The sequence below is a fragment of the Sphaerodactylus townsendi genome, linkage group LG03, assembly GCF_021028975.2.
Source record: "Sphaerodactylus townsendi isolate TG3544 linkage group LG03, MPM_Stown_v2.3, whole genome shotgun sequence".
Taxonomy (NCBI): domain Eukaryota; kingdom Metazoa; phylum Chordata; class Lepidosauria; order Squamata; family Sphaerodactylidae; genus Sphaerodactylus; species Sphaerodactylus townsendi.
The window spans coordinates 128,517,694-128,543,457 of record NC_059427.1 but is presented as its reverse complement, the minus strand read 5'-3'; the positions used below and the strand labels follow the sequence as shown (position 1 = coordinate 128,543,457).

At 47.5% G+C, this 25,764-nt stretch overlaps 1 protein-coding gene across 8 annotated transcripts in view; it reads left to right on the top strand.

Moving 5' to 3' along the window:
- The window catches only part of BAHCC1 (BAH domain and coiled-coil containing 1), a 118,721-nt gene that overhangs the window by 5,739 nt on the left and 87,218 nt on the right, over positions 1–25,764 (top strand). For 3 of the 8 annotated variants that reach the window (XM_048492184.1, XM_048492185.1, XM_048492183.1), the window contains exon 2: positions 14,533–14,877. In XM_048492184.1, the coding sequence (XP_048348141.1) occupies positions 14,721–14,877 (157 nt within the window). In that variant the 5' untranslated portion in view covers positions 14,533–14,720. Of the gene's footprint in view, positions 1–2,884; positions 3,003–10,684; positions 10,892–12,099; positions 12,628–14,532; positions 14,878–25,764 lie in introns of those variants that run through there. The other 5 variants (XM_048492189.1, XM_048492182.1, XM_048492187.1 and 2 more) reach the window with 4 other exon arrangements.

Genomic DNA, 25,764 nt, shown 5'->3' with positions numbered 1-25,764 from the left:
CTCCCGTCGGAGGTGCGCCGCAGCCCTGGTCCCACCAGCCCGGCCTTCCTACCTCGCTGCTGCACGGAGATCCCGCCGCTAATGGTGTGTTTCTCAAAACAGGCACCCTTCGGACATGTCACAACAACTTTGCGGGAAACTGTCTCCCTTGTGCCCCTCCCCCCCCCGCATCCTGCGCTCCCCCATTCCCCGACCGAGTCGGACCAAATTCCACATTTGCCTTGAGCTGGGGTGGCTCGGATGACGGGAAGAAAACCAGCACTTTTATTTCTAGATTGGAAAGTAGCCTACACAAGGACCTACAGGGTTGGTGTGAAAAAGTGTGGCCTGATCCACAGCCAAAACTCACGAAGTCTTGCAAGCAGGGAGGAAAGTTGCATTTTCTGTGACATTTGTTTATTGTATTTATTTTACGTTCATCTACCCCTTACTCCTTCCCTCTGGGGAATGTTTGCCCTAAATCTAATCCAGCTGCAATCTACATAGGCAAGTACTTTTGTCTGTCTGTCTGTCTGTCTTTATCTCTCTTATCATTTCTGGAATGGGTTGGGGGAGAGAGACAGATTTGGCTATGCCTGGTGTTGTTTATTAAACTCGCCTTAATTTAACCCAGATGGGCTGGTTCCTTGATAACCTCACACAACAAACACATTGAATTATACTTTCAGTGTGTGAACACACTGGGCTATATTTAGGTACAAATTACAACTCGGCATTTAACAGGGCATCAACTGAGGGTTTGGGGGTGAAGACGGGAACTCTGATCACATTTTTTTAAAAGAGGAGGCTACTAGATTTGGTAGGATTCCATGGAGAAACCTGGGTGCAATAAATCCACACCACCTGGAATGATTTCATTACACCAATAACTTGCCTAAAAATATTGCATTATGTTTGTCCCTATACAGCGTTATATATGGGAACAACGCGATCCCAGAGGCAGCCAGAATGAAGCTATCTCCGGGTGTATTTAAATATCGTATATGTGTAATATACGTGCACTAAAATTCTCGGTGGGTTATAAATGCTCATTACTTCTGAGCAAAGAACGAACCCTTATTTGTTAGAAATCACTCCTTGCTGTGAGCAAAAAAAAAGTGATTTGGAAGTGGCAGAGACGTCTCTTTTGAGATTAAAAATGTGTTGTAGGCTTGGTGCAATATCGGTCTGTCTGCCTCTATAAACTTTATCTATTAGATTTATTTGATTAACAAATTTGTCAGTTTCCCCTAGTCCATGCATAAAGAATCCGCCTAGGGATCCCTCCGGTGCACAAAACATCCTGGTTTTGCCTGGGGATCTCGCCAGATAGAAGTAAACAGGTCTGCTTTGGGGGATGGGGGTGGGGTTGGACCAGTTAAATGTCTTGACCTGTTCTGATTAAAAGAAAGTTGATCTTTACTAGCTGGATCCCCCGCTCTTCCCCTCTCCCCTCTCGGTGCAGCTCTTGGGCCTGTCCAGATTCCCCTTCATTATCTATCAACAGCAACCCCCCCTCCCCCCATCACACACAATACACCTTTTCTCCCTCCAAGATTCCCTCCTCTTTCATTTCCCTTTCTCATCGGCAAGGCCCAGTCTTGACAACCTCCATAAATAATGCAACACCTAAAGTGTCAGGGGTTTAATTCCTCCCCCCCCCCCCAGCATGTTTTTTAAAAAATGCGAATTCTTGGGAGCAGGAGGGGAGCCTTTTGAAAGATTTCGAAATTTCGCCTTATCTTGGTCGCTGCTGGATCCAGGAAACTTTGAAGGCAGCAACTGCGAGAAGAGGGTTCGGCCTGATTTCCTCTTGGCCCTTGGCTGGTTTACTGCCAGGAGGACACTCATTGTTAGGAAATGGGGAGGGGGCTATGGGGGAAGACCCAGCCCCAAGTATCTCTCCTGCCCGCTTCCCTCACTGGACACAGACTGTTTGCAAGGACAACTCTCCTGCAGTGTCCGAGGCGCTGGCTATTCACTCAACCACAAACGCAGGCCTTTCCAATCGCCTGGGGCCTGGCTGAGTCTGACTTCTGCCGGGACAGATCAGTGGGTGCATCAGCAGGATCCAGCCGATGGCTCTAGGGCCGGCTCAGCTCCGAAGGCCCCTTTGTATGCCTCCAGAGCCCATGGGAAGAGACACAGCAAACGCTGACTGGGAAGAGGCAAAGCCCCCCCCCCCCAATTCCCTTGCTGTTGGCTCCCACTGAATTAAATAAAAGAATTAATCTGGCCATGGCACTCCAGTGTTGATTCTGTGGGGTTCTTGGAAGAGAAAGAGAAGGATCCAAGGCACCCACCTGACCTGATATGCCATATTTTGGAATAAGGAGTAAAGGGAATTCCCTTCCAAATCAGGAACTGCCCCTGGGGTCCCAGTGCTTGGAAAGAAGTAGCCGAGGCTGAATACATGTCCCCAGCAGCTTCATGTCCAGAATAGGCACACAGGGGACCCCCAATGTCCTTTTGCTAGTGGAAGATGAGAAGGTCCAATGCTCAGGGTAGCAAACTCAGAAAGATTTTTTAAAAAAAACAAAAAAACCCCACTCTGGACTGGATCAGGAGGAAATTCGTGGGCAAGGCCGAAGGAATTCTTTTCCAAACTGCTTTCCCGTCTTTCAGACTAGATTAGGTAAAAGAAAGCAGTAAAACGGGGGGGGGGGGGAGAGAGAACAAACAGCAAGGCCCTCCGCTTGGCATTCCCCCGTCTTCCCTTTGTCCTGGTTAGATAAGGAAGGAGGGCCGGTTTCAAGTAATCAGTTCAGTGGGGCACGGGAGTTGAGGGTCAGGCGGGAGCTGGGGGTGGACGTGGAGGTGGCAGAGCATGCCTCTCAGCAAATGGGGCTCGGGCAGCAGGACGCCCCCCATTCGCCAACCAGGCTGACTTCGGAGTAAGCCTCCTTGCGTACAATGGGGCTGAGTGGACAAGGCGAGGCTGGCCCAGCGCAAATCGGCTGAAGTCCAAGCGCTTCTCAACTGAGCCAGTTTGGGGATCGCTCTGGGGGGAGTCCAGGCAGCTGGTGAGTTTTCCTGCCTTCGAATCAGGCCCGATAAAGGTCCAAACCCAGCTAGAGTAGACTGGCTTCCCCCCCCCCTCCCGCCCCACTCCTGGCAGAAGGCAAATCAGGAGAGGAAGTGGGGTTTCGCTGTCCCCCCCCCAGAGTGTTTGGGGTTCGTGGGTGGTTTCCTTTCCCCCCCCTTCTGTTTTTATTTTTAATCCTCCAGTAGTCTGTTGTTGTTTTTTAACAACCAGGGCATGTTTGCGGGGCCATTGGCAGCCAAAGCACAGCACGTGCTGTCCCCCTTTTCTCCCCCCCCCCTTGCAGGGAGGGATGGCAAAGGACCCCTGCCTCTGACCCCCATCAGCGTGGCCTGCTGGAACTCACAGAGACTGGGAACCAGCCGGGATTATGACTTTTGCTGTTGGACCCAGAGACCAACAGCTGCACCACCCCCATCCTGGCATTGAGTATTACTTAGCTTCATTTAGCTGGCACTTGGGTTCCCGTTGGGTTTTCCCGTGAGTAAAGCATAGGATCGTAGTCTCCCGTTCAATCCGCGATGTTACCTACTGGAAAGTTTGTTGAATGTGCTAACTGGACCAACAGCCCACACAGATTGGTTTCCCCAAAAATTGTGTGAATGTGCTTGCCTTTGGGTGACCCCAGGAATTTTCCAGAAGAAGGTCTTCCTAGCCAAGAAATTGTTTCTAATTTGCTCCTTGACCAAGCAGCACGTGGAACAATGAACCCGGCCCAAACAATTGCATTAGGCCAGGCCCCACAACATACAATTACCCAAATGCAAAGATTTGCGTCTCCTGGCCCTTATTAGGCAATTATTTAGCGTGCTGGGTTAATCCATAATTTTATTTAATGTGTGTGTGTGGGGGGGGGGGGCTCCTCGCCTTTCCTCCTGCCCCCCCCTCTCGCGAGAGTCCTCTCTTTTCCAGATGGAGAGATATTAAATTGCAATATTTTAGCACATTTCCCCAGAGTGGGAAGGTTAGCTGAGGTCTGAGAATTTAAAATTACTGCATATTCATTTGGACATGAAAAGGAGATGTTTGGGGTTGGCCACCTTGAGCAAAGGGGGGGGGATGGAGGCCGCTATTGCCTCCCTAGCTGGTTTCGACGACCTTTGACTCAAATGAGAAGGGGCAAGCGGACCACAATGAAAACTTAACAGTTGTTATTGTTGTTATTATTACTACTACGACATCAAAGGGAGATGCTGGCAATCTTAATTTCACCAGCAGGGATGCCTTTTAGGAAGGGTCCCAGGAAACATGGGATGCAGACCAGCCCAGACATGAATCGCCTTTGGGGGCTAGAAGAAGACAAAGAATTTGGAGGATGCAAATCCACAACAGACTTTCCCTAAATGCTTGGATGAGTTCTCGATTGGAATAGGACGGGCGCCCCTTTGCTAAATGTAGGGGTGTTTCCAAGAAAGCAAGCTAGTTAAGTCCCCCTGGATTGTATCCCAAGTGACATCCAGGGTGGGGAGGCCTGTCTGCCACCCAGAGACCCCAAGACCTTCTTCGCAGGGGCAGGGAGTCTGTACCTCGAGCAAGAAGTCCCCTCGCAGGCATGTGCCAGCTGGGCCTGAAGGGTTTCCCAAGCCCTTCGCCTGCAGCTGAATCCCAGAGCAGCCTGGGCCGGGGCTCGGGCGATAAAAGCCCCAACAGGGAGTCACGAGCTGGCTCTCCACACAGCTTCCTTCAGAGGGTTAAAAAAAAAACTGACCGGGATTTGCTGACCAAACAACATTTCTGGCCACTGCCTCCAAACAGGAGTGGGGGCCGTTTGACTTTTAAATCTAGCCGTGGGAGATGAACCAAATCTCCTTAATGTGTCCCGAGATGAACGAAGTTAATTCTCTGCAAGAGGCTCGCTATATTAACTCCGGCCCAAACGTGGTTTAATTGCAGCTCAGCTCGACCAGACCGGGCTTACTAACGAGTAGGACGTGCCAGCTCAGTCCAAGGCGACTTTCCCAGGGCCACGGATCGATCCCTCACTCCCTCGTTCCCTCCTCCTCATTCTCCCCTCCCCCCACCACACTTTAAAGCATCCTCCTCCTCCCCTTTATTATCATTATTATTATTTTTTAGAAAGATCTGAGCGCAAAAAAGGTGAGCGTCCCGGAGGGGGAAAAGGCGCCTCTATGGAGAGGAGAGTCGTTGGCTGTGTACTCTAAAATATTTATTTCTAAGTGCCTTGCCCTGGTTCTCTTGGAGGGGAAGTCACAGAGATACCGAAGCTCTATTCCCGTTAAATTAAAAACATTTGTTAGCTCTGGACAGATTTTAAAAAATAGGGGGAAAGGAAGAAACTGTAACTTCTGCTGACAGCATTGCGGCCCATCTCAAAGCCAGGCGGCGGTTCCCCCCCCCCCTTCTCTCTCTCCCCCTCCCCGCCTCCCGGTAGCCACATTCCCTCCGTGTAGAATATAAAGCGATCTTTTTTTACCCCCCTCCAATATGTGGAAGTGAGGAGGCCGAGCACGAGCGCGCTGGTAATTTGCCAGCAGACCTCTGGTTTATACACTCGTCCTGTCTGAAGTTATTTGCTGTAACAACTGTTTTGAAACAATAAAAGAAAAAGAGGGGGGAACCCCCCGACTCTCCCCCCCCTTTTAAGAAGGGAACGGGAAAGGGGGGGTGGAGTGGGGAAGACGGAGGGAAAAGAGACCTAGGCATCCGTTCACCTTTACCACCCAGATGGAGGTTGTTTTGAAATACAGTTTCAGGAGGGTGGAACGGGTGGGTTTGGTTTTTAAGATTTGTTTAAAACAAATGCTGTAAGGATTCTAACGCGGATCTTTCCAGTGGCGAAAAGGACAAGAACTCAGTGCAGAAATTCTGGATTCATGGGATTTAAAAAAAAAATCCATTATTGTATATTACTTTCCCATGGGCCATCCCTGTATGCTACGACTAATCCCCCCCCTTTCCTTCAAACTGGTAATTTAGGGTGCTTTAAAAAAAGTTGTCATAGGATCCTCTTCTTGGAAAAAAACCCCCAAACCCCACGTTCCTCCGTTTTATCTGATCTGTTCCTGAAAGACATTCAAGCTGAACCCCTCCGTCGCTGGGCGCTTGCGATTTGGCCAGGCTGGGCTTAAGCCGCGGCCCAGAGGGGCTGCAGCAGAGCCGGGCGACTTGCCTCGGGCGCGGAGACGGAAAGGCAAGTGTCAATCAAGCGCCGCTTGGCTGGCCGGGGACAATCCCCTCCGCCGGACGGGCCTGCTTCAAGAGCCATCAGTCGCTGGGCATTAAATTACCCTGCTGCCATCCCGGCCCCGCTGCAGGGCAACTGCCTCTCTTCCCCAGACCGCGCGCATTCATTGCCCCCCACGCCCCCTGAACGGACGGGCAGAGACACCCCCACCCCGCCCCCGCCAACTAACAGCTCGGAAAGGAAAAGCTACTTTCCAAGTAACTCTCATCCCCGCACTTCAGAGTTCTGCCATCTCCCCTTTCCCAAACCCCTAAGAGCGCAGAGTCCTGGTTTGGTGTGTTGGCTGGTTTCCCCCGGCCTCCGCTTCACGAGGGCTTCCAGCCAAAGCCCCCCCTCTCCCCCCCAGGGCTCAGGGGCTTTCCAGAGGATTCCCCAAGATCCCTGGAATAGCACAGCAGAAAGTACAGTGGAGGCCACTGACAGCCCTTCTCCCCACACCTCCTTGGGAAGCTTCTCCAAGGCTGCAACACTTCACACCCGTGAATCGGGCAGCTGGGAAATCTACCTCCATTTACTTCCAGGTAAACGTGTTCAGAATCGAGGGGATGGGCTGTGGTTAATTCGGAATAATAGTGGCGTCGAAACCGGGAGTATTTACTCCCGAACAAAAAACGGGCGTAATAAGGGGAAGTCATATCCAGAGATTGCAAGTTCAGCTCTACGGTATCTCCTACTGTGTAAAACGTTTCCTACAACGTCTGAACGAAGCCAGTGCGCTTTCCCCGCTGCCTGCCATTTAGGGACGGTAGATTTCACTTTCCGTTGGGTTTTATTAGGTGCACGACTGGAAAGCTTCCCTTTGCTCCGCCTGAAGCTCATCCCTTGGATGCCACGACTCTGACTCCGTGCACGATGTGGCCAGCATTTGCAGCAAGGGGCCACAAAGTATCTCAATGCAATAGCGCTGAACACTTCCTTCAGGGAAACAGAGGCGGGGCTCGACGGAAGGTCTGTTTCGTCAAAGGGGCCCGGTTACACCGAGCCAGGAATCAGGGGCCAGCAACTGGAAAATCACAGCCCTGCAAATCCTGCAGACCATTTTCTTCCTTTCCTTCACTTGTTCTGAAATACAGGACTGACTGGCAGACAGTCACATACCTGCATAGAGATATGTTCATGCATCGGGTCTGCCTGCCAGAAGATATAACCGGGGATTTCCTCTTTTATACCCCAACCCCCGACTGAAATTTGAAAGATTTACTTCGAAGTTCAGCGCCGAGGGACGCAAAATATGGTTCAGATCTCTTGAGATCGGTCATGCTTGCCATTTTTAAACCGGTTTTTTACAATTAGGTTAAATATTTTGGTGGAGGGGAGCAATCGCGTCGACCTCTTTTCCAATCCCTGTGTGTGTGTGTGTGTGTGTGTCTTTTCAAAAGGCTGAGACTGCGGCTTTTCTGCTAAAACAAACTGTCTACATCTGAAGGCCGGTTCGACTGCGCTCCTTTCAGCCCCGTCCTTGTCTTAGCCGTGGGCCCGGAGAGACGGAAAGGTGGGCACGTCGACCAGATAGGCGCCCCCACGCTGAGAGGCCGGTCCCCAGCCATTCGGTGCATGCGTGTCACATGTGTGCGCGCGTAAGTGGGTTTGCCCCTGTAATGCCAGTGGAGAGATCTGCTGAGAATCGCCTCTCCTGCTGTCTCCACGGCTCACGTTAAATCTGGGTGTCCCCTGAGAGGTCTTGCCTTCTCTTGGGGGAAAGGACCAGCTGAAAAGCGATTTGCTTTCTCTCCCCCCCCCCCCCACTTTACTTTGCTCTAAGAGCATTCCAAGAACCCTGACTTGCCTTCCTGGGAACCCCCCCCCCCCCCCCCCCAAACACATACACCCAAAATGGGTTCCATTTCAGAATCCTATTATTCCCTCCGATTTTTTTTAAAAAATAATTCTTTGAATATTCTTAATTTCTTTTCCTACTTCTCGCCCTCCCACAATGCCGAGTAGCTCTACCTTTTCTCTCTTTTCATTTCCCACTGTAAAGTAAGCAAAGCTTCGTGGGTTTGAAGCCTTCCCCGGGTTTGCCTGTGTGGGGATGTGTATTGAGCCTTCGCTTGCCTGCAGTACTTGACCCTTTTACTGTTTAATACCAACGCAGCGCCGCTATAACCGAAAGAAAAACTTCGGCAGGGCAGCCCCAGAACCTCCGAGGTTTCCCGGCGTCTCACCGGAGGGCAAGTTGGTTCCACCGTGGACACCTTTCCAGGCTTTCAAGGAGAAGAGGCTTCGACCCCCCCTCCCCCTCCCTCTCCCTCTCCCGACCGTCGTCAGGGTGAGAAATGCACATGTTAGGAATATACATATATTTCCCTGTTTCCTCAATTCAATTTGCCCCTCCGGTTAATGAATAGCTCCGTTGTAATCTAATATCTCGTACCGGTTGTTTTGATTTACTCGCATTTTCAATTCAATTAAGCCGCTTTTAATTTTTATTCGATCCTCGTGATCGCCAATACAAAGGAAGGGGAATCGCGGAGCTTCCCTGCCGCCGCCGCCGCCGCCGCTCTGCGAGGCAGATGGATGGATGCCTTTTCTTCCCCAGCCTCGCTCCGCGCCCAGAGCCGCCGCTGCCGCCGCGCCTCCTCCTCCCGGTTCGCTTCCACGCACAAGCCGCACGTCCTCCAAAAGCAGGCGGGCTCGGGAAAGCCGAAGCCCCTTCCTCGGAGCTGGGACTGGCCGCCAGGGCAGCGGGGGCTCGATCCAGATCCTGCCGCTTCCCTGGAGCGTCCGTCCGGCGACAGAAGGCGCTGCGTCCGCCTCTCCCTTTCCCGCTCAGTCTCTTGCCCACTTGCACAGCGGAGTGCCCCCCTACTCTCCCCCTCCACTTTAAAGGCCATAAACTTTACGTCTCCTTCCCACCCCCCACCTCAAGGCGGCTGCTGGATCCCCGATTCTGCACAGGGAAGGCGAGGCTGCACTGCTGTCTCCCTCCCTCTGCCCCCCCCCCCCCCCCCCCGGCCCGGGGTGCCCGCTGCTGCACCAAAACCTGCCTGGACTGAATGGCTTTGCTTTTTGAGACTCGCTAATAGTGATTCAGTCCGTTTCGCCTTTTCTTTGCTCCTTTTGATCCTCTCCACTCTTTGACCTTCCCTTGGCTCCAGGGACAGTGGGCTCTGCCTCGGGGCTGGGGGGTGGGTGGGGGGTGTGGTGCTGGAAACAGTCCCCAGCTTATCTCCTTTCATCAAACCAGCCCCGGGCCCCCCTGCAAACCGCGGGGCCAGTAATTGCTTTTTTCAGGCAGCCCAGTGCGGACTGGCCAGCAGCCAATCAGCGCCTTGTTTACACTGGGTGATGGACAGCGGGCTGGAGGGCTGCCAACCAATCGGGGCGTCTCCTGGAAGTGGGGAAGGGAGGGCTGCGAGAAGAGGGGGGGGAGAGAAAAAAACTCAAGACTGACTGATTAACCCCTGCTTTGCCAGCGCAAAATTGGCTGGACGGCGTGTCACTGGCTGGTGAAAATAGGTTGTGCGATGCGTGAGTACAGGCGGCGGGAGTGCAGAAAACGATGTAACCCTTTCGGTAGTAATTGTGCAAGAGGATCTCGTGATGGCGAAAAGAACCAGCGTGGAGATGGCTGTGGGTTTTTCTGAAAAGAGAATGCATTGGAAGGCGTTTTTCTTTGAGACTGGGTGGAGGGTGTTCAACGGTGATGTAGGGAGGTAGGAAAGAATAAATACACATCGTTTTATACTAGCCCACTGGGGATTTTGTCTGCGTCTTAATTCACAGCACGGCAGTCAAGGGACTTTCTCGAGTCTGACACATCATGCACTTAAAATGCAACCCATCCTCCCTTCGCCCCGAAAAATCACTTCCGTTCGGGTCCCCACCCCATCCCCGGAGACGTTCTTAAGCGCCGACGAGGACGCAGCAAAAGTCCAAGGGAGGGCTGGCGGGACGACTCGACCGTAAATCTCTTCCAAGTTTTTTGTCCGTAAGCCTTGTGTGCTATCAGCTGCATAGGGACACCGATCTGTATAACTGCCCCGTTGCGATTACGCCGCTAGTAGATTGCAGCCTAGCAAAGCGAAAGAAGCAAACAATTAATAACCCTTCACTACTCAGCACTCCGTGTGTGCGCGCGCGCTTGTGTTTTGTGTGTGTGTGGGCGGGGGGGGGGGCTGGAGCAGCTCCTTGGCAGGACTCGTCCCTCCCCATTTTGCTGAGCTCCCTCGCCCGGGCTCCCTCCCTCTTCCCATGGCTGCGTGTCCCCATTCAGCAACGCCAAGGGAAGCTGGGCGCGAGGAGCTGCGCAACTGCAGGGACTTGAATTAGGCGCCACTGGGCTGCCTTGTAGCCCTGCTGCTCTCTGATTGGCAGCTCCCTGGCTCGACGCCAGCCAATTGAGAAGCCTGTTTACGCAGGGAGAGTGGCACGAGCTTATTACCGTAGAGGACCGGGCGGCCAATCAGCGAGCGCGCTCGCCCTGAGTGAGTGGCACGAGCTTATTAGTATGCAAGGAGAGTTGCTTGCAGGACTGAGCTGCGCGGTTGGGGAAGCTGGAACCCGCGACAGGGTCTTTTTTCCTTTCTGCAAGGAGCAGCAGCCAGTGCATTTACAGTGCAACAGTCAGCACAGTGCAAATACCAATAGGAATACAACAAAGTCCCACTCACTGATTTAATTGTATTGGGTTCCCTGTGAGCAAAGGAACACCCCTCCCTCCAGTAAGTAACTGAAATTTATTTAGTCTTTTTTTGAAAAATGCATTATATATATATATATTTGGAAAAATAAAATAAAGTATATCCTCAATTCTGAAATATATATTTTTGTGTGCATAGCCGGCAAAAATTATTTTGAGCTATTTTTCTTTTTAAAGGCAATTTAGAAACCTACGTGATTGAAATATGTAACAATTGTCTGTCGTTCAATTGCTTTATTCCCTGCCTTAACTTTAAAAAAATACAAATACAAAAAGCCTGATTTTGTAGACGTGGTTGGGAAAGGCATACACATAGTATTTTTTTTACCGAAAAGGAAAACAGACGGTTGTGTATCTGTTTCCTTTTAGAAAATTGCAACTATTCCCTGGAAATTTTGTACCCAGCTCCGGGTCGTGCTAACAAAACCCATGATTGTTCGCATATTTTTTACTGCGATTCTAGGGTTGTTTTTTTTAATGGAGCCGTGAATATGTGTGCTTCGCAAGCGAAACAAACAGGCATTGTAACATAAAGAAAAAACGCATGCAAATCTGTAGCCACCCTCTTTAAAATAAAATCACAATAGGTAACTGAATGCGCGATCTAGGGTTTTCTGAAGGGCCGTAGCCTCCCAAATACGTAATGCATTCCGGTTTCTGAAAATGTGGATTTATTTGTTTATTGCTCGGGCATGTTGATTTTTACATACAACAAAGCCTTTATTTTTTGCCGTCAAGAAGACGATGCGATTGTGTAACGTTGCAAAGGACATCCCTGCTCGAATTTAAGGTAAAGGTTCGGTTTGTTTGATGGGTGCTCTTCGGTGGAAGCGAGTCTGGGCTCCTGGTGCAAGGAGGCGGCCGGCCGGGCTTTGCATTGTCTCCTCTCTCCGATTTCTCGCCCAGCGTCTCTTCTAGGATCACGATAGAGATCCTGGTATTTCTGCCCGCTGCGGGGACGTGTGATGATGCCGCCGGTGCGGCTGTGTAGCAAACGCACAATAGAAGCAGCCTCGCTTACTCGGCATTTTCCCCCCGTTTGGAAAAGCGCGATTGGGGAGGGGGCGCAAGGAAAATAGGAAACTAGTCGAAGGTGGGGCGAACGGCTGAGGGAGGGGCGGGAGGAATTCTCCCCGCGGAGCCGATCCCTGCGATCCCTTCGCGTACCGATCCAGCTCGTCCCTCGCTTCTGGCTGCAGTCCTGCAGGCTCTCGAGACCTCTTCGCCGGGCTTTCTTGCCCGGTTGCCGGCTCAGGCCCGGAGAGCAGCCTGCTTTCTTTTTGCATCTCCTGGGGAGGAGGACGTGTGTCTGTCCGATTGTCCGGGCCAAAGCACGGAGATCCGGCGAGCCTGGGGGATTCTTCGCCCTCCCCCCCACATTCCTCTCCCTCCTCCCCCCCGTAAAAAAAAAGAAAAGAAAGGAGGGTGGCGCGTCTCACTGGAACCGAACCTGGTACATTTGCAAGCCCGTCCCCATTCTCCGGTTCGGAGCCTCCCCGCTTGCATCAGCGCCCCAGTCCTCTTTCTTTCGGCGACGCGGGAGGTCATAGGCTGCGTGCAGCGAGCCCGGGCTTCTTCTGGTTCCTCCGCTGATGAATGGATCCGGAGGCCCCCGGTGCTGTCGCGGCAGAGAAGCCCCCTCTTTACCACACCTGGAAGGAGCCTTCATCTCTTCTCTCCCCCCCCCCCCCGCCGCCCTTTCTCTTCGACTCCGGGGCTTGCCAAGATGGACACGAGCTTGAATCAAACCTCTCTGCGGTACGTGGTGGTGAGAAACTCCTCCCTGGAACACTAATATTGAAACTTTCCACGGGCCTAGATTCGCCATCGCCAACCAGTGGGGTTCTTTGTGCCTTGCCACCCCTCCAGGTTTTCTGGCCGGTTTCTTTTCATCCTAAAGCGAAAGGGGGGTGGGAGAAAAATCCCTGTGTGTCAAGATTCCCTTTTAAGTTGATGCATGGAACCCACACTGGCTGAAGCAGCTTTTGTCTTCCACCCCCCTCCCCCTTTAGATTATTTTGATTTCCAGTTGCAGGGGATGTCCCTATTACCAAAGGGGGGGGGATCCCTATAATTAAAAATATAGAAAATATTTCTTAGGTTCAGAGAGAAGGAGAGAGGACAATCTCAAAAGAGTGTCAGTCCTTTGGATTAAACTGTAAGATGAAGACCTCATTGTGTGCCAAACCATTTATTTACAATGCAGAAACTATATATATATATATATAAACTTGTGCAAATATATAGTCACTGAATACATTATGTTTTCTGTTATGAATTAAATCAAACACCAAACAGTTCAGCAGTGGAAGCACTGATTCAAGCAATTTCAAAATAGTATTCAGTCAATGAAAAACATCCTAATTGCTTTGTTGTTATGATCAAAGCATATTAAGGTGTGTGTGTGTGTTTTAAATTCTCTCTTCTATATGTTTAACAATTATGATGAATATAAACTTACCTCTTATTTAGGTTTGGGGGTAATATGCATCCAAATCAGGGTTCTGAAAAGGACTGACTGACTGGCCAGATACATACCAAGATGTTGTGGGTGGGGGGAAGGGAGAGATGGGTCTAGGGGTGTGCAGAGTTCTGCCCTCCCTGAGCAGAAGCATTGGGTTTTCTCCAGTAATATTTCAGTTACTTCGTATATAGAGGAGATGCACCTTTTTGTAATCAGAAGCCAATGACTTGTTGGGTAAATCAGAAAAAGAAAAGGAGGGGGGGGAAGTCTTTTATTTCCCTTCTCTTCCTTTTGGCTTAATGTTACACCCTGGGCCTAAGCCAAAAACTCCTTATGTGTAAATGGAATGAATGCACAGGAAGGACCTTACATAACTGTTTTGTCTGGGAATACAGTTGCAGGATTTAAACCCCTGTCCTTGGAAAAGGAATGCAGGACTTTGCCACTAAGGTGTCTGCAGGGAAATATGTTTATTTCTGGGCCGGAGTGATTGAAAGGCAGCGAGCTCCTTTGCCTCGCTCGGGGTCTCCTTTAAGATCACAGCAAGGCAACCGAGTCGTGCCGAAGGGGAGCCAGATCGCTGCATCTCGCCTGCTGGCCTCTAAAAATCCCACCGACTCGTTCAAAACACCTTCAAAGGCCAACAGTCTAAACTTCCTGAATCAGGAGCTGGGGCGGGGGGGGGGGAAGCAAAACGCTTTGGCCCGATTCCTCTCAAGAAACGATGGACGCCCCAGAAGCCATTTCCATTGTGTGTGTGTGCGCGCGCGTTTATCTATGAATGAACGGGAAAGGTTTCCAGCCGCAGATCAGCTCCGGAGAGAATTCCTGCGCGAGGGGGAAAAAAATGTCAAATTGGGCGCTTTTTTCCAATTATAAAACGAGGCTCGATTCCAGATCTGGCTCCCCGGTTATCGGACGTCTTGCTCTTGTATTTTAAAGCAGACTGAGTCGCCCCGATCCGGCGTGTCGGGGATGCCCGGGGCGGCGAGGGTGGCGAAGGGCCTGTTAGCGCCGACTCCTTTTCCAAAGAGCTGGGAGGACCAGCAGGGCTGCGGCGTCGCGTGGCTCGAACTGCAGCGAGCGTGGAAGGGGATGGCGGTGGCGGCGTTTTGGGAGGCTCAGAAGCGGCCTGGCGCGCTCTTGCAGGCCGCGCGGGCTTTCTCACTCACACTGTGTTTCTCTCTCCCCCTCTGCAGAGCATGAGGCCGGATCGCCGGAGCCCGGAGAAGCGGCGGAGCCTGGGCGGGAGACGATCGGCGGCGCGCTGAGGGCGGGCGGCCTTCCTTCCTCGGCCTGCCGCCGGTATCCCTCCGCGGAGGGGGATCCTCGCCGTCTGTGAGGCCGTCCGGCTCGCGGCCCGCCTTGGCAGGAGCGCCGGCCCGGGATGGATGGCCGGGAGTTCGCGCCGCCGCCGCCGCCTCACCTCCTGGCCGAGCGGGGCCACCGCAACGCCTCCGGCCGCCACGGCGCCGTGCAGCACGGAGGGCCCTTCCAGCCGGGGAAGTACTTCCCCTCGCCCATCGCCATGGCCACGCACACAGGTCAGTGTCGGGAGGAGAGGAGGGGGCGCCGAGGGGGGAGCTCGCCTGGGGAGGTTACTCCCCCCTCCCCAAAAGCGGCCCTGCTTTTGCAGCCGACCGATGTTGGCCGCGCGGTGCAGAGCGGGCTGCTGCGGCGAGAAACCTCGATGCCCCGCGCCTTTTGCAACCGGCGGGCTGCCCTTCGCAAATGCTGTTTCCTCTCCCGCTGCTGCTCCTCTTACGATCATTTACATTTTCTAGTTCTTTCCCTGGCAATGCAATGCAAACGTAGAGCCTCGGAAGCAATAGCCCGAACTCACCTTCGCTGGCCGGGATCTTGCAACGCAGGCGCCCGAGCCGGGCCATTTGAGCGCGGAAAATAGCAGAAAGCAACCCGCAGGATCGGGAGGCTGCGGGAGGGAAGCGGAGCCCCCGCTTTGGCAGCGCCCTTTAGGAGGTCTCTGTGGAATTGGGGGGGGGGGGGTCTTCGAAGTGGTGAGGGCGGCTGGCCCCTTTGCCCCGGCTCATCATTCACAACGATGGGGGCACACGTGCAGTTTGGCTTTGTTGTTATGTGTGAGAGGAAGAGGTTGTATATTTCCCAGCAAATCTAGATATTTTAGAGGGTTAAGGACCAAGGGGAAAGAAAGTACTCTCTGGACCCTCTATTATTCAATATTCCTCTTGGTGCCATCTTTTTTTAAAAAAATAAGTAGTTAAGGAGAGGTAGTCCCAGCCCCCACCCCACCCCCTTCAGTTGCTGGAACTGAAGAAAAATAAATCCCACAGAAGGGGAAGGGTGGGGGGAGGGAGAAACCCTTTTTCTGCATTAACATCCTTAAGAAATTCTATTGCGTGAACAAGGAGGCACTTTCTGTCTGAACAAAAAGGCTGTTATTTGCCAGGGAAGGGTGAGCACCCAGGAGCCGGCTGTGTGCTTTCAGATTAGGGGTAGTTGTATGTGCAGGGTTAGCCTTAATAGAGCTGGTGGTGTAAGACTAGAAAATCCTGTTTCTATATAAAGCCCTGAAGTGTCAGGGTGAGAATGGGTTTGCAGTGCATGTGTTAGCTTTAACAAGTGCTTGTGGTATCCTGCTAAAGACACAAAGTTTGGCAAGAAAAATGGAGGGGGGATTGGATTGTATGTACCAGGTTCTTTGGCGATTGTCTATGGCATCTCTTAAAATCAATGGATTGTTGTGGTGGGTGTGCAAAATAGCTGGAATGAATAGGTTGCATTGCTCCATGAAAAAAGAGCGAATGCACAAAACGAAGCGTCCGTTATGTGCATGTACAATTTAAGGTTCCTAGTAAACCAACTCCAGAATGTGGGATCTCTCTAGAGGTAATTTACACATTAGGAGATGTTGACGTGGCCAAGGAGAGAGAGAGAGAGAGAGAGAGGGATGGATAGATAGATAGATAGATAGATAGATAGATAGATAGATAGATAGATAGATAGATAGATAGATAGATAGATAGATAGATAGATAGATAGATAGATAGATAGATAGATAGATAGATGCTTTTCATATTTTGAATGAGAAAGCTTCCTTTATTGGGGTGGGGAAGAAATGCTGAATAATGGATAATGGCTTTCTGGTCTTACTTTCTGGACAGTTCGACCTCAGTGTTTCCCAAGGGGTTGATCTAGCCTTGTTGCATTTAGTTTTTGGAAATGAATTTTACTAATGAGGTCCTATCTGAAATAGATGGTACCCTTTTTAAAGTTTCTTTGGCAACCGTTTGGATTTTTATTTGGTACAGCTTAAACAGCGTCTGCACCTAAGCAAAAGTGTATGTATGTATGTATGTATATATGTATTTTTGTCCTCAAGGACTGCGTCATATTGAGTCATGTTTAAAATCCTGCAGCTGTCTGAATATGGTGTTCCTCTTAATTTTGTATATAAAATCTTTATTTACAGAAGTATGGATTTAATCTCAGATTAACAAAACCACACGTAGGCACAGACATCCTTATACATAATTTGCTAAGGGGTGGAGTGTCGCGACGATGACCCCTCTACCAATCGGATTGCAGGACTTGCTCCTGCATGGCCACTGGTGGAATGGTCATTCTCCCAACATTCCACTCACTCCCCTGAACCAGGCTCAACCCTTCCCACTCTCTCGCTCACCCTCTCCCAGGCCCCCTAAAGCCACCTGGGCTGGTGGGGCAGCACCTGCTTGCCATGTGCTACCTCCTCAACCCAACTCTCTCCACTCCTTCACCCACACTCTCCCAGACCGACTTAAGCCTCCCCATTCCATCCTTCAGTCCCCTGCCCACCCTCCCTCCCCCTCATCTAGAGCCCATTTTATTTTAATTTAAAATGGGATTTACTGCTAGTTTTGTTTATAATTTGCTTGATAGCTCAAAAAAGTGTCCCCCTTTTTTGTTTTTCTCTGAACTTAGTAGTAATAGCTACTATTGCTAGTTTGATGAACTGTGAATACTAATAAAAGTATATCTGCTTTAATGGGATTATAGTAGTGCATGGATTAAAAAAGATGGCATGAGGTGGACCAGAATGGGTAAAATTTGTCAGCTGGGAATGCAATCAAACATTTCCTTCTTACAAAGACATATAGAAATGTATAATTACTAATGGGCTTTTAGTACGACGAGTTTTTAAAAAGTGATAACAAATGCAGCAAGCTACATTCACATGTACTTCTAAATGGGCTTTATTTGAAATAATTGAACCATGGTTTCTCCCAGGCTTAAAAAAAACCCTTCCCCTTTTTTAAAAAAGAAAAAACCCTTTTTCTTTTAAGAGAGAAGATTCTTACTAGTGTGAAGTTTAAAAAAAACATCTTTGGTTGTAGTGACATCAGGAAGGAATTTAAAAATGCAAACCCAGGCAAATTGGATGAAGAGTATGATTTGTGTCAATCACTGTGCTTTTCTTCAGGTGGTCTGGATTCAATACCCCTTGCCCTGCTTTGGAGTTTTAACAAAAAATCTTTCTGTAGATCTTTTTTTTTTCTTATGTTGCTCTGGGTTTCCCCCCCTCTTTTTAAATGAGAATTTCAATTATATTCATAATTGGAAATATGATTTAGAACAAATTATTACAATCTTCAAAGTTTATATTTAACATTTTTGTGTGTGGGTGAATGTTTTAAGTGGGTTTTTTTTTTACTTGCAAGAAGCAGATTGACAATTCCCATAGAATCCATTATTGATGCAATCTTGACATTGATGCACTATTAGAATATAGGGAAAGCCCATTCTGGAACCAGTGATTGTAACAGGAATATAAATACTAGATTGTAGCAGATCTCTTCCATGGGCTTTTTTAGTAGTCTGTACAGGTATAATAATGCCTGCTCTTCTATTTTTTCAGTCTGAACAAGAGAGGTGTTTATATTCTCATTGAACTCCCATTTATTACGGGGAAATGTACAATAGAATTTCCTGGCATACAGAGCCCATAATGCCTTAAAATATTTTAGACAAACCTATGTTAAGGGAAAAAAAACACCTATGTAAAAAAAACCCTCAGAATTTCAAGTGGCTGGATGCAAATCAAATCTGCTGTGGATGGACTGGAACAAGATGTGCCCTACAAGAGATCGTAATTTTTATGTCCACTTGGACAAAATTCCACAAGGCATACATTCATTGATTAAGCATGTATTCTAACTCCCGTTCGTCACTGGAATTCTTTCCCCGTGGAGATATGTTGTACCCTCCCCATTCCTCCCCTCAAACAATTTCTCCCTTTTCTTTTAAAGCCAGCCAGAGAGACCTTGAATTTTTGAAGTTAGCTTTTTAACATTTAGCAAATTGTTTTTTCTTAAAGCAGGGTGCTGATAGTTTTATAATCCCACTGTAGAAAATTTTATGGTAAAGCGCTGTTATAGTAACCTTGTCACAAAAGGTGCAATTAAAATGTTTTGTCTCATTATTTCTCATGCAGCATTAGATTTGTGTGTGTGTGCACGTCTCTAATGCAGATGGTCCAAAGTCAAAGCTGTGAATTTTTTTTTGAGAGAGAGAGAAGGATATTAACAGCATTATTCATCATTACTCCTGCCTGGAGCTGTTTGGATTTTCACATTGTTGTTGATTCTATTTAGTATGCAAAGGGGTCTTATCACAAGGGGTGGTATAAGGGAGGCCCAAATATTATTTCCCCCCACAGATCTAGGAAAGGCAGCTATATTTACTCTTTTTAAAAAGTTGGATGGAAATATTAGTTTGGAATAAACTTTTTTTTTAAAGTACAATGAGTGGAATGATAGTCATCAGGAATGGACCTGGGTTTCAAAGAGGCATAAGATATTAAGGGAGCTGTTTCCTATTAACTGAAAATGCTGTGGTAGTTCAACCCTTGACATTTTCTTGGAGTAGTGGAACTTCATGTAGATTTAGTTATCATTAAATCCAATGAGCAGGAGAGACAGTAACTTCCTGGGCAGACAGGCTCTGTACAGGATCCCCTCCAATACTGTCTCCTCCTTTGGTGTCTCCTGCCCCTACCTTAAATAAAATACATTTTGGTAAATACCTCATTAACTATATGACACTAGTGGATGTTTCTGCAATACAGTTACTAGCATTAAATAGGTGCTAACGGAGTTACTGTTCAAAGGCATGTTCTAAAGACTCTAACCATCTTTACTTATAAATGACAAGTAGCATGAGACATCAAAGGCAATGCAGAGATAACAGCTAGGAACTGCCAGTGCTGATCTTTTGCACGAGAACTGCCTGGCGCACATGGTTATGCAAGGTGGTTGTGGTTGTACAAGAACACACACACACACACGCACAAATTAAAGTTCAATTTTGAAATGTACATTATCCCACTGGGAATTGCTCCACCATCATGTCTAATTATTCTTATAAGAGGTGGATTTTTTTTCTACAAGAGTAACTGGGCTCTGTGTGTGTGTGTGACTGTGATGCTAATTTAGAAACAAGGCAGTGTTTCCCTATGCTGAACAACTTTCCCAGTGAAAAATGTATACCACTCCCCCTTCTTCCAAAGGGGGCTAGCCCTGGAGCAGAGGCTGCGCAACATATGGGGAGCCCAAATGCAAATAGGGTTGTTTAAAATAACAGCCAGAAGCCTAAAAATATCTCTTCAGAAACTCACACTTTCTTTAAAAAAAAAAAGAGGGGGGGGGGAGCCAAACACCAGAACAGAAAGATCTAAAAATATTCTAGGCTTTGGCAAGGCTCACGAAGTTAAATAAATTATACAAGAACCGTTCATGGGAGAGACTCTTACAGAAACATTGTTCAAGCTAATAAAAATTATAATTTACTAGCCACCAAGCTTTTCATGAGTCTAAATTTAATTGGCCAGGCTTCTGGACTCCATCATTTCCTGCAGGATTAGTAGATTTGTATTGGAGTTTGTGACACAGCAGAGAATCAGGGAGGGAAGGCAAAATCATGAAACAGCATATTTCTGGGCATACATGCAATGGGGTGGAGGGAGGGAGCTTTTCTCTATCCCCTTTCCTTTTCCTCAAAGCCTCCCCTGCCATAGCATCTTGAGCACTTGGAAAGGTAGGAGGAGACCTCAGAGGATGTAGAAATGCAGGGGGTGTTGGGAACACCAGAATACAGTTTAGAGATTCAGAGCCCTTGGAAACACAGCACAGTTATTTTAATTTGATAAATGATCGGGCACCTTTAAGAGTGTGTTTGAACAATCAAGATACACTTCAGCAAGTTGATAGGATGTATGCTGTCAACTTGCATATGCCATTAGCACAGACTGCGGGCATAAATAATGGGAAAGCACAGCCCTTCTTTCTACCCTTCAATTCTCCACGCCTCACAAAAGAGCCCTTTACCCATTAAAGTAGGGGTCTTCAGAGCCAAAAATCCCAATATTGCTGGCTCCTCATTCTTCCTCCTCCTTAAGAACAGACTTTTCTAGCTGAATGCTTTTAAAACAGAAGCTTATTAACAATAATGAACACAACAGTCACTCCACCTAGTTTCTGTTTTGTGTGTGTGAGAGAGACTGTGTCTGTGTTGTTGATGAAAACTGCTTTCCTATCATCATCATTTCAGTTTTACCCATTAGCACAGTTGCCTTCTTTTAACTGTTTTGCTTGTGGTTTGTAAAACAGGAGGGGGGAGAGCTGGCATTTTAACTATGGCATGTAATAATTAATTAGAACACACTAATTAGCACCAATAATTTCCAATAAATAATAAAATAAAAGTATTGGGTGAAAGGTGGAGAAAAAAAAGGCAGAGGCTTAATTCATAGGCTATTTAGGGGATATCTGTCTAGATCACAGTAAAACTTACCAGGAGAGGGATACAGAAAAATCTGCCTTGAACCAGATAATTCAACATTTTAAGGCTGCATAAGTCAGTTGTATCTCTCTGATTTCAGTCTGCTTGTATTTATAGGCCAAAGTAAAAAGACATTCTCCAGACTTGTCCATCTTAAGCAAATCTGCCCCCCCCCCTCCTCTGGCCTCTATATCCCGCCCGGGAAAACAAGGGCTCACAACACCTCTGATTTTGAACTGAAAGCTCTGAGCCACCCAACAACTCAGAGAATGCAGAATTTGTATGTGCATGTGTTTGGCTTTGTTAAAAGTTCAGTGTTCATAGCACAGTAATTTTTGCAAATTCTGTGGGTTTTCATCAGTGAAGTCATAAATACGAATGCAAAAAGCATTCAGGATCAGAAGGGGGGCACTTGGATATCTGAATATTGAATATTCTTTTCTGTATGAGTATTTTTTTGGTAACTGTCTCCGGACCTCAGTTTTTCTGTCACTGAAATATGAATGCAAGTATTTAACCCATTTTGTCCAGTAATCTGAACCTAAAAGCAGAAGTGAAATTAACAAGCGATTTGTGTCCTTGTAGTCATAGTCAAGTTTTTAACAATACAAGAAAGGAAGGAAAAATACAAACAATTCTGAATAATATAGCTATAGCAGAATGGCTCAAACAATCTGTAATTTAAAAAACCCCTGTTATTTATAGCTCTGGTTTATTGATTTCTGTAATTTCTGAGGAAACATCTATACATTTTGTAGATATATAAAGCTGATACAAAATATATATTAAGGTGAACATTGGAGCTTTACATTAAATAACAGATATTCCTTTTTACAAATCAGCAGTTGTAAGACATTTTTTACACCTCAGTTGCAAAGTTTGGGCAATTTATTGACATTCATGGCTTGCTTCAAACTGTCCCTGAACTCGTTCAAAGCATTCATCTTTCATATATGCACCTGTACTTTTGCAATTGTATTAGTATAGCTCTTTTCCTTAACTTTTTTAAACTGCAGAAATTTGCAAAAACAGGAAGCCAATGTATATTATGTTTCCCAAATTATAGGGCCAACCCTTGATTGTTCTTCTGAAACTGTTGAAATAGCTGAAAAGTCTCATTAGAGTGTCATAATTAATAACACGTAATGGTACTAAAGCCTTTGAGCAATTAAAACTCTCTCAAGTGACCAGAAGGGCTATGGCAACAGGTCTGCAGTCACCTTGTAGCTGTAAGGATTTTGTAAAAGCCGATGCCTTGCAGGCACTATATTTTAGGCAGGAGTAAATTAGTAAAAATGACTCTGTGCTTTCTCTGGTGCTGTTGCCAGCACAATATGTCCTTTTATGTTTACTGTAGAATACTATTTCAACACTCTAGATAAATAAATAACATCAGAAATACCAGGATGGGTCATGGAGCACAAGGTCTGAGAGGTCCTGCAAATTTTAATTTTGGACATGAACTAGGTTTCTCCAACTGGGATATTTTGAATAGTGTAGAGCTTCAGAAACTCCCTTTCTCCAAACCCAAACCCTAATTAAGCTGAATCTCTTGCACATCAGAACTCACTGTGGGTCTTCCATGTTGATCTATACTATCCCAGCCCCTCTGTATAAATAGCACACCCATTTATCCAAGCCTCTGATTATCTGTACAATTTGGATGTCCTCCAGGCTACTCAAATGAATGAGGCTCTGCAGCGTATAATATAGGGTCTGCTTATTCGTGCACACATCAGTGTTTTCTGTTCCACCCAGTACACTAAATAATACTTCTTGGATGGTGCGGGGATCTTCTTTGGTGAGAAAGGAGTTTGCGTAAGGAAACGGTGAGAGTTCTGTGCAGGTGGAAGAAGCCAATGGCTGGCTGAGGAGAAGATCTTGTCTGCTCTCTTTGGGCAAAAGCTTTCCTGATCAATTGTTTATTTCTTTTTCTATCAGATGGTTGCCTTCCGTGCCAAAGTTGCGATTGTCTCCCCTTCCTTCCCTACAGCTGCCTCAGTGGATTAAATTCCAAACTGGAATCAGTTTAAAAAGGAACGGGGGGGGGGGGGATTGGCATGACTGAGAAAGTAGTGGGGACGAAACAGGTGGGATTGTGCACTGCTTTAAAAATAAAAAAGAAGTTGTTGCTTTTAATTTTGCACATTCTTGAAAGGCAGCTGAGCCCGTGTCACCGGAGGCTGGTTGCTGAGAGAGGCAAGATCCCTTGATCTCTCTCTTGGTGATGTGCAGCTCTGTCTCCAATGTGAGTCTGTGGAGCATGGCAAAGAGGAACAAAGGCAGCCCTGGGTGGGAATGAATAGTTCTGGAGGCAAACCTATCTTGAAACTTTTTCTTAATTACTTTAAGATTTCATCTTCGTCATTAGAGAAGCATGTGTTGCGAGCACACACGCACACCCCCAGCCACAGCCAGTCAGTTGCAGTGTGAGATGATAACCCGTCATCTTTCATGGAGTAAGCCTGAAGATTTCCCCAAGTTTCATTTAGCTATTTATCATCCTGGCAGCAGCCCCTCCCCCCCTCCAGTCTGTCTTTTCCTTCTTCCTGTCTCTCATATGCAATTTTTTCCCCCCACTCGTTCTTCGGCAGACTACCTGGAACACAAACTCTGTATTTTCCCTTTTTTGAAATAATAATAAAAGGTGTGTGTCAAAAGTTAAAACAGATTTTGAGATTAACTTGTCTACTCCTTATTAGTGGCTCTTCTTCTGAAGATTGCAGAGAGGGATGGAGGTGGGGAGGAACTTGGAGGTAAAAACATGCGTGTCAAACAGAAAGGAAGCAGAATCCCAAGAAAGCAAAATCTTGCAGAATTACAGCCGAGTGATTCCGTTTCTTAGTTTTATGATTCAGATCTTCCCAGAGATTCCATTGCTTGCGTTCACGAGTGACCGGGAGAGGCTAAGGGTAAGGCAGGGCATGGTCCAGGTGGTCCTCTATGCATAGAATGGAGCTCTGAAGTATTGTCTCTTACTCCTAGAATTGGTAGACAATGGAGCAAAAAATGGTTGTTTCAAGGGCCCTTCTTCAAATAATGGCCTCTGGCTTCTCAGCAGACCTCTGTTTGATTAATGGAGGTTTTATGTAAAATTCCAAGTCGTCACAGTGAAAATCAGAAGGGGTAAATTTGAGCAGTTGTTTGCGATCGAAGTGTGTATCTGTATGGGGGGAGAGGAGCAGGACAGACAACACACAATTAGGATTAGGGTTTTATGGTAAGCAACTGCTTATTTAAAACTAAATATCTGCATTCCTAGAGTAAGTGTTTCCTGTTAAATATAGGGCCTCTGTCAATGTAGGAAGATAGCCTGGCAGTACAAGTGAGATCATGGTGGTAATGGGAGAGGATCGTGGCTACAGTTCACCAGCTGTGCACATTCTATTCATTTAAGAGGGGGCAGGTATGGGGTTTTGTGCAGGAGCTGGGGAAATGAATAAAGGTGGTGAAGTCGATGTAGCAAACTAGGAAATGAGAGTTATGGCTCAATGCTGTGTGCTTAGGATGACTCAACTGCTGTGTAAGCACAAAGCCACAAATCACAGCATGCTTGCACTGCAGTGTTTCAGAGAGATAGTCTGGGGATTTATAGTTACTACTCATTATAGCTAAATGGAACTGCCATGTTCAGATGCAGTATACCTCTCAGTAACGAACTCTGGAGATAAACAAATAATGGGTTTCTCCATCTTGTCATGCTTTTGATCGTCCCCAGCATCACTAACTGGATACAGCTGGAAGCGGAATGTTTTGGTCTGATCTGGCAAGCTTTTTTTTAATATCAGAGTTGCCAAGCTATATGGGATATGCTACTTAATTCCTGAGCAGTTCCATTAATATTTAACTGGAATTCATAGCGATGGACATAGGTTTGGGTAATATTAAAACTTGGGATGTGGAGTAATACAGAATAGCCTCATTGCATCTCAGAAGCTAAGCGGAGTTGGTACTTAGATGGAAAACTACCAAGGAGACTTTACAGAGGAAAGCAATGACAAATCAGCTAGTCATTTGCCTTAAAAATTCTATGAGGTAATGATAAGTCATCTGTGACTTGGTGGCACCTCACACATGCACACACAAAATATTAAAATGAATTCAAATATGTGAATCTCATGAATCTGGGCATTTTTGAGGCTAGCTCTTGTGATTCTGGCCCTGAGTTGTTGCAAACCCTACTGTATGAATGACTTTAGACTAGTGAGAGGGAAAAATATTTCCCAGAAGTCATCCATCATTGCTGCTCACACCATAACAAAGGCTTTCTACAAAAATGATCCCTTCAGCCTGACAAACATCACTTCCCAAGGGCGTGCTTGGATGCAAAGAGGAGAGGGCCGCATACTAGAGACCCTCTCCTGCTGGGCTACTTCAGGATTCCAAAATCCAGAAGGGTGTAGGGCAGACAACAGCGCTGGCAGGGAAACATCTGTTCTGCACACTTGCTGGGGATGTCTGCATACCATCTCTTGCAGACTTCAGAAGCGCGTTGCTAGGGTTCAGTTTTGATACTGTGTGTGAGAGGCTGGGGGGGTGGGAGCGAGCGAATGCCATGTGCAATGTGGTGATAGCCTAATTAAATATTAAAACACCCTGGTATTACAGCATTTTTAAAATGTACTTTTCAGAAG